This window comes from Arachis hypogaea, chromosome 3 (genome assembly GCF_003086295.3).
Source record: "Arachis hypogaea cultivar Tifrunner chromosome 3, arahy.Tifrunner.gnm2.J5K5, whole genome shotgun sequence".
NCBI lineage: Eukaryota > Viridiplantae > Streptophyta > Magnoliopsida > Fabales > Fabaceae > Arachis > Arachis hypogaea.
In genome coordinates this window covers 136,670,172-136,680,968 of record NC_092038.1, presented here as the reverse complement: position 1 = coordinate 136,680,968, position 10,797 = coordinate 136,670,172, and the positions used below count along the sequence as shown (strand labels likewise).

Sequence of the window (10,797 nt, the reverse complement as noted above, 5' to 3'; positions counted from 1 at the left end):
AACCAATATTGACAATGCTAGAAGATATTAGAGTTTATTTGATGAAGAGATGGGCTGAAAATAGGGTACTTATTGAGAAGTATAAGGATGATATTCTTCCTAGGATTAAGCTTAAGTTACAAAAGGAAATAGATGCTTCTAGGTGGTGGTTTCCGGTTGCTGCCGGTATTTCAAAATTTGAAGTCATAAGAGGCAGGGACAAATTTGTAGTGGATCTTCTGAAGAAAGAGTGTACTTGTAGAAAGTTTCAAATGACAGGTTTACCTTGTCCGCATGCAATTAGTGCAATTAATTGTGCTAAGGATGATATTCGAAAATATGTTTCAAGCTGTTACACTAAAGCTGCTTATGTGGCTTGTTATACCCCCATGATTAACCCTTGTAATGGACATACAATGTGGGAGAGAACTACCCACCCAGATGTGATGCCTCCACCACATAGAGTGCCAATTGGGAGGCCTAAGAAGAAAAGAGCAAGGGGGGAGGGTGAAGAACCACAGGGCCCAAGCACATCTAGGCTGGGGTTACAACAAAAATGCTCTCGTTGTCTGAAATTGGGTCACAACAAGCGAGGCTACCCTCTTAGAAGGCCAAACGTGAGTACTTGTCTAGTAAATATAGTTTTATACATAACACTGTTTCTTATGCTGTTTACCTCTTTATAACTGTAACTTGTTGCTGTTTTTTGTTCATGTCCATCATAGGAAACAACTGCTGCCCCATCCTCAGCATCGCCAGCCCAAAACAATAATGCTGGAACTGCTACAACATCACCAGTCCAGCACAGCACTGCAAGGAATGCTGGATCTACTGGCTCAGTGCATAAGAGTACCAGGTTGGCCAGTGTTGCAGCAAGGCCTAATACCCAACCAAATGCACACAAAAAATTTCAGCCACCAAGACCAACTAGAATTCTTAGGAGCAACTCTACTTCAACTGCACAGGGACAACCCTCATCACAAGGGAGTCAGACTCAGAGTGCTCTCACAGGGTCTTAGTTGTGTCACATCTTGTGTTTGGTGTTTATTTTGGAAGATTGAAAAATGTTGGCATTTTGTATTATGACTTATGACTTATGACTCCAATTCTTCCTTTGTTGCTGAATTATTTTGCTTAGGACTTATGTAATTAAGTTTTTACTTTGGTTATGGCTTATGTTAACTAGAGATTATGTTGATTAACAACTTATGTTATTTTGATAATGACTAATGTGATGGATTCCTTCATGCAAATTTATTTTAGTGCACTGCTGAAATTATCCCTCATTACTTGAGTTTGTCTCTGCCACAACAGGTTCTTAATGCCAATTTTAGTGCCAAACTATTTTAATCCTTTCAGGGATATTTTTGAAACATAAATTAAACTTCAAGGACAACTATATTAACAAGTTTTCGAGTTGAGTACAGTTTTGTAACTGATTACAACCAGTCAATCTATTCTTACTTCTGCTAATTTCAGCTGTCCCAAACGCATTAATACCCTAATCTCAAATGGGTTCCATTCTTCACCCACAAATAAACCATTAAAATCACCATAAACCAACCCAACACACCAAAAATAACAGCCACCAACAGTTTGCATTTAGCATAAACTAATTTAGTCTTCAAGGTGGAAATCTTCATCTTCAACCTTGCAACCTCAGCCTCTTCTGTCTCTGCAACTCCATCTGCCCAGGAAAAAAATGTGCACTCCTTCCCAATCTGCAACATAAACAAAAAAAAAAGAACTTGAAGAAACTCATGAAGACATCAAAATAAAAAGCACTCAAAACTAACATCAAAGTATACACAGCCCCAAAATCTCCGGCCGGGATTTTCTGGTGTCTTTGACCATCTCAGTACAGGGGGTTCACCACAGTTGCATATAAGCGTTCGTCGTCTCCGACTGCTTTTTTGTGATGATACCGAGCCTTGGGAAGCCATTCGTTAGGGTTTCTTATTCTTACAAACAGTGAAGAAGATGAAGAGGAAGACGTAAATGAAGTTAATTTTAGGGTTTGAGGTTGTGATTTTTAGCCATATCATTTTTGTAATATAAATTTTTAAACAAAAAATTAAAAATTATTTTAAAAAACGTTTTAGAAATGACTCACACACATAGTTGCCACATAGAACTCCTTTATTGCCACGTCACTAACGTCTGTTAGTGATTTCAACGCTGTTAACGTTCAGGGATAAAATTGATGCAAATCAAAAACTTTTGGGATAAAATTGAAACAAATTGAAACTTAGGGGTAATTTTGAAACTTTTAGTAAACTTCAGGGACAAAAAGTATACTTTACCCTATTATTTTAAGGGGGAAGAGAATCTCTGTAGGTGAGGCTAAGTATAGAAGAGTAATGGAGGGGAAGAACACATGGATGCATGAGGAAGACATTGTACGAACTGATGTGGAGAATAGGAAACCTCAGAAAGGCGAAGATCTTGCAAGAGTGGAAGAAACAAAAAAGGTTACATTTGTCAAAGACCCGCATGGGAATGGTTGGACGAAGAAGGTTGAAGTCCCAGTAACAAAAGATAATTTTGATTGGTTGTTGAGGAGTTTAGTAGGAGAAACGACGCCGGCCATCAACTTTAAATTGTTACAGAGAGCGATCAGTAAGAATCTCCCTCAAGTTGTTGAAGTTAGAGAGATTGGAGCGTACAAAGCTCTATTAGTTTTCGATATTGTGAAGAATGTGGAGGAATCATTTACTTTCAAATGAATAGTCTCTTACAATTCTTTCAAAATGTATGGAGATGGGAGGAATCGGAATGTAGTGAGACTAGAAGAGTATGGTTAGAATGTTATGGAGTGCCTTTACATGTGTGATCAAGGGAGACGTTCAATAAAATAGGGGGTCTATGGGGGGAAGTAGTCAAGTGTGATGAGGTAACAAAGCCCGCTTTATCGTTCAGTGCTGGCCGAGTATTAATTGATACATGTGTTTTTGACGTGATTCATGAATGGATTCATATTACAGTAGGCACTAGTGGTTTCGATGTCTTTGTAAAAGAGGTGGGACGTGAGGTATATGGAGAGAAATATTCGTTGGAAGATACAAGCAATATGTCAACGTGTGGAAGCTCTAGTTCAGTTGCCAATAGAATTTTGTTGAAGGTGGCGACTTGGGATCTGACGGATGAGCTAATCACGCCATGGGCTATAGGCGACGTTGATGACAAAGGTAGAATAGTAACACGAGATATATTTTTGAATGAGTGCAATCAAAATAATTTAATTCCGAATTATGTGCAACGAAAAACTACTTCGTTGAAAATTAATGGAATTTATGAGGGAGAAAATTGTAAGGGATTTGATGAGGGGGAAGATTGACTCGGAAAGAACAGTTACTGAGGAGCTCTTTGAGAAGGAAGGTGGGCCCAAACATGTGGAGAATAAGTCACAAGGTGGGAATTATATAGGCCACGGTTCAAACAATAAAGAGGCTAACAAGCATATAAGGCCAAGTATACTTTGGGCCATGAAGCTTGTGGGCCTATGCAAGAATGGGGGACTATTGAGAGGAGATGGGCCATTGGGTGGAAATCAGTAGCAACCACCAAGCATGCTAGGCCGGGTCAGGAACCTTCTGGCAGAATCGGGTCAAAGCAGGCGGGCCCATGCTTGATTGGTGAAGGGTTAGGCAGATCAACACTCGCTCTCCTATGTGCAGAGGTTTGCAGATAGGTTCATGCTGCGGCTGGGGATTTTGTTGCGTGTTCCTAAGTGCGGTGGAGTGGCGTGGCAGATCGAGAAGCCTGGAGAGCACTGAACGATGGCCAACCTCCGAAGGAGTTTCACGCTGAGAGCCTAACACGGAGAACTGTGGTGGAAGGGGCTGAACGTGGGGAGGAACCGGAGGTGCAAGATGGGACCGTGGGAATGAAGGCATTATTACTATGCAGAAAGATCAACGAATAAAAGGCCATGTAATAGAGATTAATATGTCATGGATATGAGGTGAAGAGGAAGATGTGGGAAATGAAACTTTCAAACAGCTGGTTACAGAGGATGCTGGATCAGAAACTGAAATGGAGGATACAACTCAAAGTCTTGATCGGAGGCTGACGAGAGAAGAATAGTTAAATGACAATAAAAAAACATGGCCGTTGGTAGAGGAGTCTAGTGCGGTTTTGTATGATGAAGATGCAGACATTATAGCAATTTTACAAAGTTAGAACGAAGTTATTGCGGCAAAAAGAAGGATGGCAAAACAGAAGGAGAAAGCCAGGAGGCGCAAGCCCAAAAAACAAACCAAGGTGTGTAAAACTTTATTAAAATGATTTATAGTTGTTGGAATGTTAGAGGTTTAGGAGGGGCTGGGAAGTTGAATATGGTGAAAGAGTTGAAGAAAAAATATAGGTTAGATATGTTAGGACTTATTGAAACTAAGTGAGAGGTTGTGACTAAGTTTGATGTAGTATGATTGTGGGGTTGTGACACTATGGTCTGGGATTATATAGAATCAGCAGGTGCCTCTGAAGGTTTATTGTTAATGTGGAATGATTTGTTGTTTAAACGTTCGAATTGCTATAAAGGCGATGGATGGCTGTGCATTGATGGTTTGCTGACAAAAAATAACTTTTACTATGTATTCTGTTTGGTGTATGGAGCTCAAGGGTAGAATGAAAAATTGGTGATGTGAGGAGAGTTGAGCTATATTGTGGGCTTATGTCAGGTTTTGTTTTTCTTCATAGGTGATTTTAATGAGATACTACGGTTAGAGAAAAGGAAAGGCGCTGCTAGTTTGCCGGCATCTACAAAAGACTTTATGGATTGGGTGCAAGATTTACAACTAGTAGATTTAGCACTATCAGATCGGAAGTTCACATGGTTTCGAGGTCGATCTTGTAGTCACATTGATAGGATCCTTGTCATTTTAGACTGGCTAGAGGAGTTTCCAGAAACTCCGTTGAAAGGGGGACCTAGAGGTCTGTCAGATCATTGCCCGTTGATCTTAGAAGATACAAGGGTAACTCTGGCCCTAGACCTTTTCGAATCTCGGATTCCTGGTTTACTCATAAATGATTTCTGAGGATAGTGAAGGATGAATGGAGGAATTTAGGGGATGATCAGTTCACTAATAAGCTGAAGGCCTTGACGGTACCGCTGATAAAATGGCATAAGGACAACTTTGGGGACATGGACAATAGGATAAAGAAATTGGAGAAAGAGGATATGGTTAGTGCTGGTAATTATGATGGGATGGTGGAGGCTAGGCGGAAGGCTCTTGTGACTTACTGTGCAAAGTGGTATACTAAAAAGGAGATTCATTGGAAGCACATGTCTTAATCTCAATATGCTAGAGACATGGACAAGAACACAAGGTACTTTAATAACTTGGTGTCAGCTAGAAGGAGGAACAACCAAATCGACTCCCTGTTAATTAATGGAAGGTTGGTGCAGAATCAGGCCAGAATAAAGATTGCGATCAAAGGGTTTTGTAAGGAACTATATCGGCAGGAATATTCTCCTATGATTGGGTTCCATGATGGGTTGGTAAAACAAATTGATGAAAAAGAGGTAGCAAGGTTAGAGGTGATGCCATCGCCTGACGAAATACGACAGGCAGTTTAGGACTGTGAGTTCAGTAAAGTGCCAGGTAGTGATGGATATAATATGAACTTCATAAAGAAATGTTGGGGAGGGATTGGCCAGGAGATTACTTCAACTGTGTTGGGCTTCTTCCAAAGTGCGAGGTTACCAACGGATTCTAATATAACATGGGTGGCGCTAGCTAAAAAATTTGTGGGAGTCAAGGAAATAAAATATCTTCGACCGATTAGTATGACTGGTTGTGTGTATAAGGTGATATTGAAAGTGTTGGTGAGAAGAATGCAAGTAGTGATGCCAAGTTTAGTGAGAGAGACTCGATCTGCATTTGTGAAGGGTCAGAAAATACATTATGGTACTCTTATTGCTTGTGAGACGGTCTAATGGCTGAAATTGTGCAAGAAGAAGGTGACAATTATCAAGTTAGACTTTCAGAGAGCATATGACAGTAAGATGGAGCTTTATGTATATTGTGCTACAAAAGATGGGATTTAGTCTTAGATGGAGGACATAAAGGAATGCGTGACTACAGCGTCTATGTCGGTGTTGATAAATGGGTCACCATCCAAGCCTTTCAGAATGGAGAGAGGTCTTAGACAAGGAGATCCTCTTTCACCCTTTCTGTTTGTTCTGGTTGTTGACGTCTTGCACAGATGGTAGGTGAGGTAGTCAGAAATGGACGCATCTCTCTAGTACTGGTTGGAAGGGACAACATAGAGTTGTCACATCTCTAGTTTGCAGATGATACAATTTTATTTTGTCCACAGAAAATGGAGATAGTCATGAATTATAAAAGGCTTCTGCGTTGTTTTGAGTTGATATCTTGCTTGAGTATTAACTTTGATAAATCGAACTTGATTTTGATTAACTGTGAGCAGGAATGGGTAACGAATATGTGTGGCTTGTTGGGATGTACAAAAGTTGCTTTACCTGTCAGGTACTTAGGAATCCCTCTAGGCACAAAGCCTCAGTTGGTGGAGACCTGGAAACCGATCATAGATAAGGTGGAAGATAAGCTCAGCTTATGGAAAGCGAAGTCTCTCAACAAAGCTAGCAAGCTGGTTCTTATAAAATCTATTTTTAATAGCTTACCGATTTACTATCTTAGCTTGTATAAGATGCCAAAGTCGGTGGCAGAAAGACTAATTGGGTTACAGAGGATGTTCTTATGGAGTAAAGAAGATGGGAACAACGGTATACCACTTGTGAAATGGGAGGTGGTGCAAGCTCCGAAAAAACTAAGGGGTTTAGGGGTGGGTGATGCATTGATCAAAAACACATCGCTTCTGTTCAAGTGGTGGTGGCGCTTTTCTAAAGAGGACTACCTGCTGTGGAAGAAGGTTGTATGTTCTTGTAACCAGTTGAACCCAAGTATAATGTTATCTAAACAGCCATTACCGACAAGAGGTGTCCCATGGAAAGATATCTGCCAGCTTAATATTCAGGAGCAATAGGTGAGAGATAAGATTATCAGTGGTCTGTCTATGGAAGTGAAAAATGGAAGACATATTCGATTTTGGGAGAATGATTGGTTACAAAGTGACTCCCTAAAAGTAAGTTTTTCGAGGCTCTGTCATAGGGGACTGTGGGTTTTGGGATGGGTTAGAGTGAGTTTGGAACTTTCAGTGGAGGAGAGATTTATTCCAATAGGAGTTAGAGCTTCTCAATTAACTTCATGACCGATTAAGACTAGTTAGACTTTCGTCTAATAGAGAGGATACATTTATATAGAAATTTGACAAAACAGGTATTTTTCTACTAACTCATTTTTGCAGGTATTGGAGAAAGAGACTATCTCGGAGGAAATCATAAGCTACAACTTCACTAGTACCATATGGAGAGGATTGGTTCCTCCAAGAGTTGAACTATTTGCATGGTTTGTCTTAGTAGGCAGGGTTAACACTAAAGAGAGGTTGAGTAGGCTAGAGATTATTCATCATAGTGATAATATTTGTGTTTTATGCAAAAGGATGTAGAATTTCTACATCATTTATTTCTTGGATGTGAGTTTACGTGGCAGGTGTGATGCGCTTGGTTGACGTGTGCTGATAGAGTTTGGGTTATTCCGGGGACTGTCAAAGGGCTTTTTGAGAGTTGGACTAGAGTGTCTGGTCGTAACATTGAGCATAAGAAGTGGCTGATAGGTTTCTTTGTGATTATTTGAAATATTTAGTTGGAACGGAATAACAGAGTATTCCAGAAATCAGAGACAACTGTTGATGGAATTATAAATAGGTCGTTTTTGAGCTACAGAGGGTGGTATGGTGTTGATTCTTTTGGTTGTTGATGGCTATGCCGGAAGTGTACAACGGATTATACTTCTTTTACTGTGTTCATTGTCTTGTGTTTTTAGTTGTGTTTTATACTTTTTACTTGCTCCACTCTATTGCGTTGAGCTTCCTTTGTTAAAAAAAAAACATTTAAATCTTTTTTAATTTTTTGTTTTTGATTGTTGAGTTAAAAAAAATTACACTTTGATTTTTTATTAACTAATTATTAACTAAAAAAATTCTCTAATTAAATCTAGGTAATAAGAGTTGAAAAAGAGTTATAATTTGAGTAATATATTACATAGTTAATTATTTTAATTTATAGTTAATATGTAACTAAGATAGGAGAAAAAAATTATTTAAAAAAAAAACCAAAAAAGAGTGCATTAATTAGAAAACTATTAGTCATTTAAATCCTTTTGTTATTGAATTATAGAATTAGAAAAATAATTTAGTGGAGAATCCAACATTGCAATTTGTGCCTTACTGCTGCTCTCTCTGTTCTCACTGCCCCTTGATTCTCTCTTGTAGACTCCACCAAACAGGAATTATGGATCCTTGTAGCTACCTCCCTCTAGTGCTTCTATTGAGGTGCATGAATGAGTGATGGCTGATGTATGCATCAGAACTCTTGTGCCTAGTGTGTTCTTTGGATGGCTCTGATCAGTCCATGTGGCACAATAGTACAAATAGGTGGGGCCTCTTCTCACACGTGTCATCCCTTTCCTACCCTAGATGATTTCCTGATGACATTACCCTCATGCATGAACCGTGGTTTTCATTGCATTAAAGATGAGAAGTGGCTACCTACTAGATATTTCTAATTTAATTTTTGTATTACTTGTGTGCATTAAAATTTAAATTATTGTTATAAAATGATTAATGTTACTTTGTTTTCAGTAAATTTTACGAGTATTTTGTTTACTTCTCCATATTTATTTGAGTACGTCCTAAGTTTTAATTTCAAAATAATACATAAATAACTAAATTATTGAGTCATCATCATCACTATTCACTAGTTATTACTTAATTCCTCTCCTAATTGGAGTCACATATGATGTCTATATAAAACCTCATGCCTGTGGGTCATATGAAAATCACACACAAATTGACAGTTATAATAATATAGTGTATGTGCATGATGGGAGCTTCGGTTGATCCTCTGGTAGTAGGGCGGGTGATTGGAGACGTGATAGACATGTTCGTTCCATCTGTAGGGATGTCTGTCTACTACGGCTCAAAGCACGTGACCAATGGTTGCGACATCAAGCCTTCCATGGCTACAAACCCACCCAAGGTTACTCTCACCGGCGGCAACATTCACAGCCTCTACACCCTCGTCAGTGGTCTCTCGTTAATTAATTACCATGCATGCTAAATTAAATTATTATTTTCAACTCACTTTTATTTCTATTTCAACCCATTCATAGGTTATGACTGATCCAGATGCACCAAGTCCTAGTGAACCAACCATGCGCGAGTGGCTTCATTGGTGGGTACCTTTCTACTACTCTCTGCTCTTTCTTTGCCCTTAACTGTACTCTTCCTCCTCTTTTTGTCCTTAACTGTACTCCTCCTCTTTACGCTCTTTAATTTGCAATTTACAGGGTCGTTGTTGACATTCCTGGCGGTGCAAATCCCAACCAAGGTATCATTCATTGTAACCAACACAAATTTAATATAATCAACCTTAGCCAGCATGTTTTTTCTCTTATTTTGTTTGTTTTCCTCCTCATCAACTTAGATATTAGTCATGTTTTACATAAAGTATTTTTTATTAGTTTAATATTAACAGTAATTAATTATAATAAAAATACATAAAATTAATTATAAAATATTTTTTATTTTTTAATTTAATTTATTTAAAATTTTTAAAATAAAAAATTTATTTTTTTCCTTTCAATTTTCACTTTTTCTCTTTCAAATCATTAACATGAATAATTTAGAACATAAAAATTTTTTTAATATGTTCTAGATATTTCAATCCACCAAATAGTCCTCCTGTTATATCTATGTCATAAACTCAAATTTTAATATATTTTTTAATTTTATTTTAAATGTACAAATTAGATGACGCGTGTTTATTAATAGAGTATTCTCACTCAAAGTAATGACACGTAGAAACCTAGACTTCCATGTCACCAATTACAGTAGTCATCCTCATCATATTGCTAAAGTCTCTATACTAATTATTCATATATAATAATTAAAATATATGTCCTGTAAACAAATTGTAGATCAACTTGCTCCAAAATTTAGCTATCTTTATTTATTTAGGTTGAATTAATGGTGGCATGCATGTTTATTATATATATATATCCCGAAAAAAATACATGTATGAGTTCATGGCAAGCATGCATGTGACTCAGGAAAGGAGATAGTAGCTTATATGGGACCTCGGCCACCTGTGGGAATTCACCGATACATACTGATATTGTTTGAGCAGAAGGGAGTTTTGGGAGGAGTGGAACAACCAGCTACACGCGCGAACTTCAACACTCGCTATTTTGCCAGACAATTCAATTTAGGACTTCCGGTGGCTACAGTTTATTTCAACTCCCAGAAAGAGCCTGCTTCTAAGAGACGTTGATCCTTCTCAATCAATCAACTATATATGCATCATCCTCCTTAAATTAAATAATGAGAACCATGTTAAGAGTGTTTACATACAGTCATAATATATGTAATTACTTAGTATTATGTACTCCTTTAAATTTCAGTATTATTATTAACTAAATGTTAAGCAAGTATGTTTTATCTACTCTTCAACAATAAGTATATGCTTCTTGGTATAATAAATCGACATAAGAAATTATAAATATAGATATAGATATAAATGGGAATGGATCCTTTCCATTTTTTTAATACTTGAGAGAATAAAGTGTAATTTTATAAGTGGGACCAAAATTAAATAGAAAAGAGAGAGCAATGAAATGTGAGATTTTACATTGGACACCATCTAATTTTTTTTTATTAGAGAGGATCCACTTT

General features: G+C 37.8%; 1 protein-coding gene across 1 annotated transcript; it reads left to right on the top strand.

The window, feature by feature from the left end:
• The first annotated feature begins 3,640 nt into the window (after positions 1-3,640).
• Positions 3,641-10,567, top strand: LOC112734252 (protein MOTHER of FT and TFL1). The gene is made up of 5 exons (XM_025783499.3): positions 3,641-4,242; positions 8,338-9,145; positions 9,237-9,298; positions 9,414-9,454; positions 10,176-10,567. The coding sequence occupies exons 2-5, from the start codon at positions 8,939-8,941 to the stop codon at positions 10,394-10,396; spliced, it is 531 nt and encodes a 176-aa protein (XP_025639284.1). The 5' UTR covers positions 3,641-4,242; positions 8,338-8,938; the 3' UTR covers positions 10,397-10,567.
• Positions 10,568-10,797: the final 230 nt, after the last annotated feature.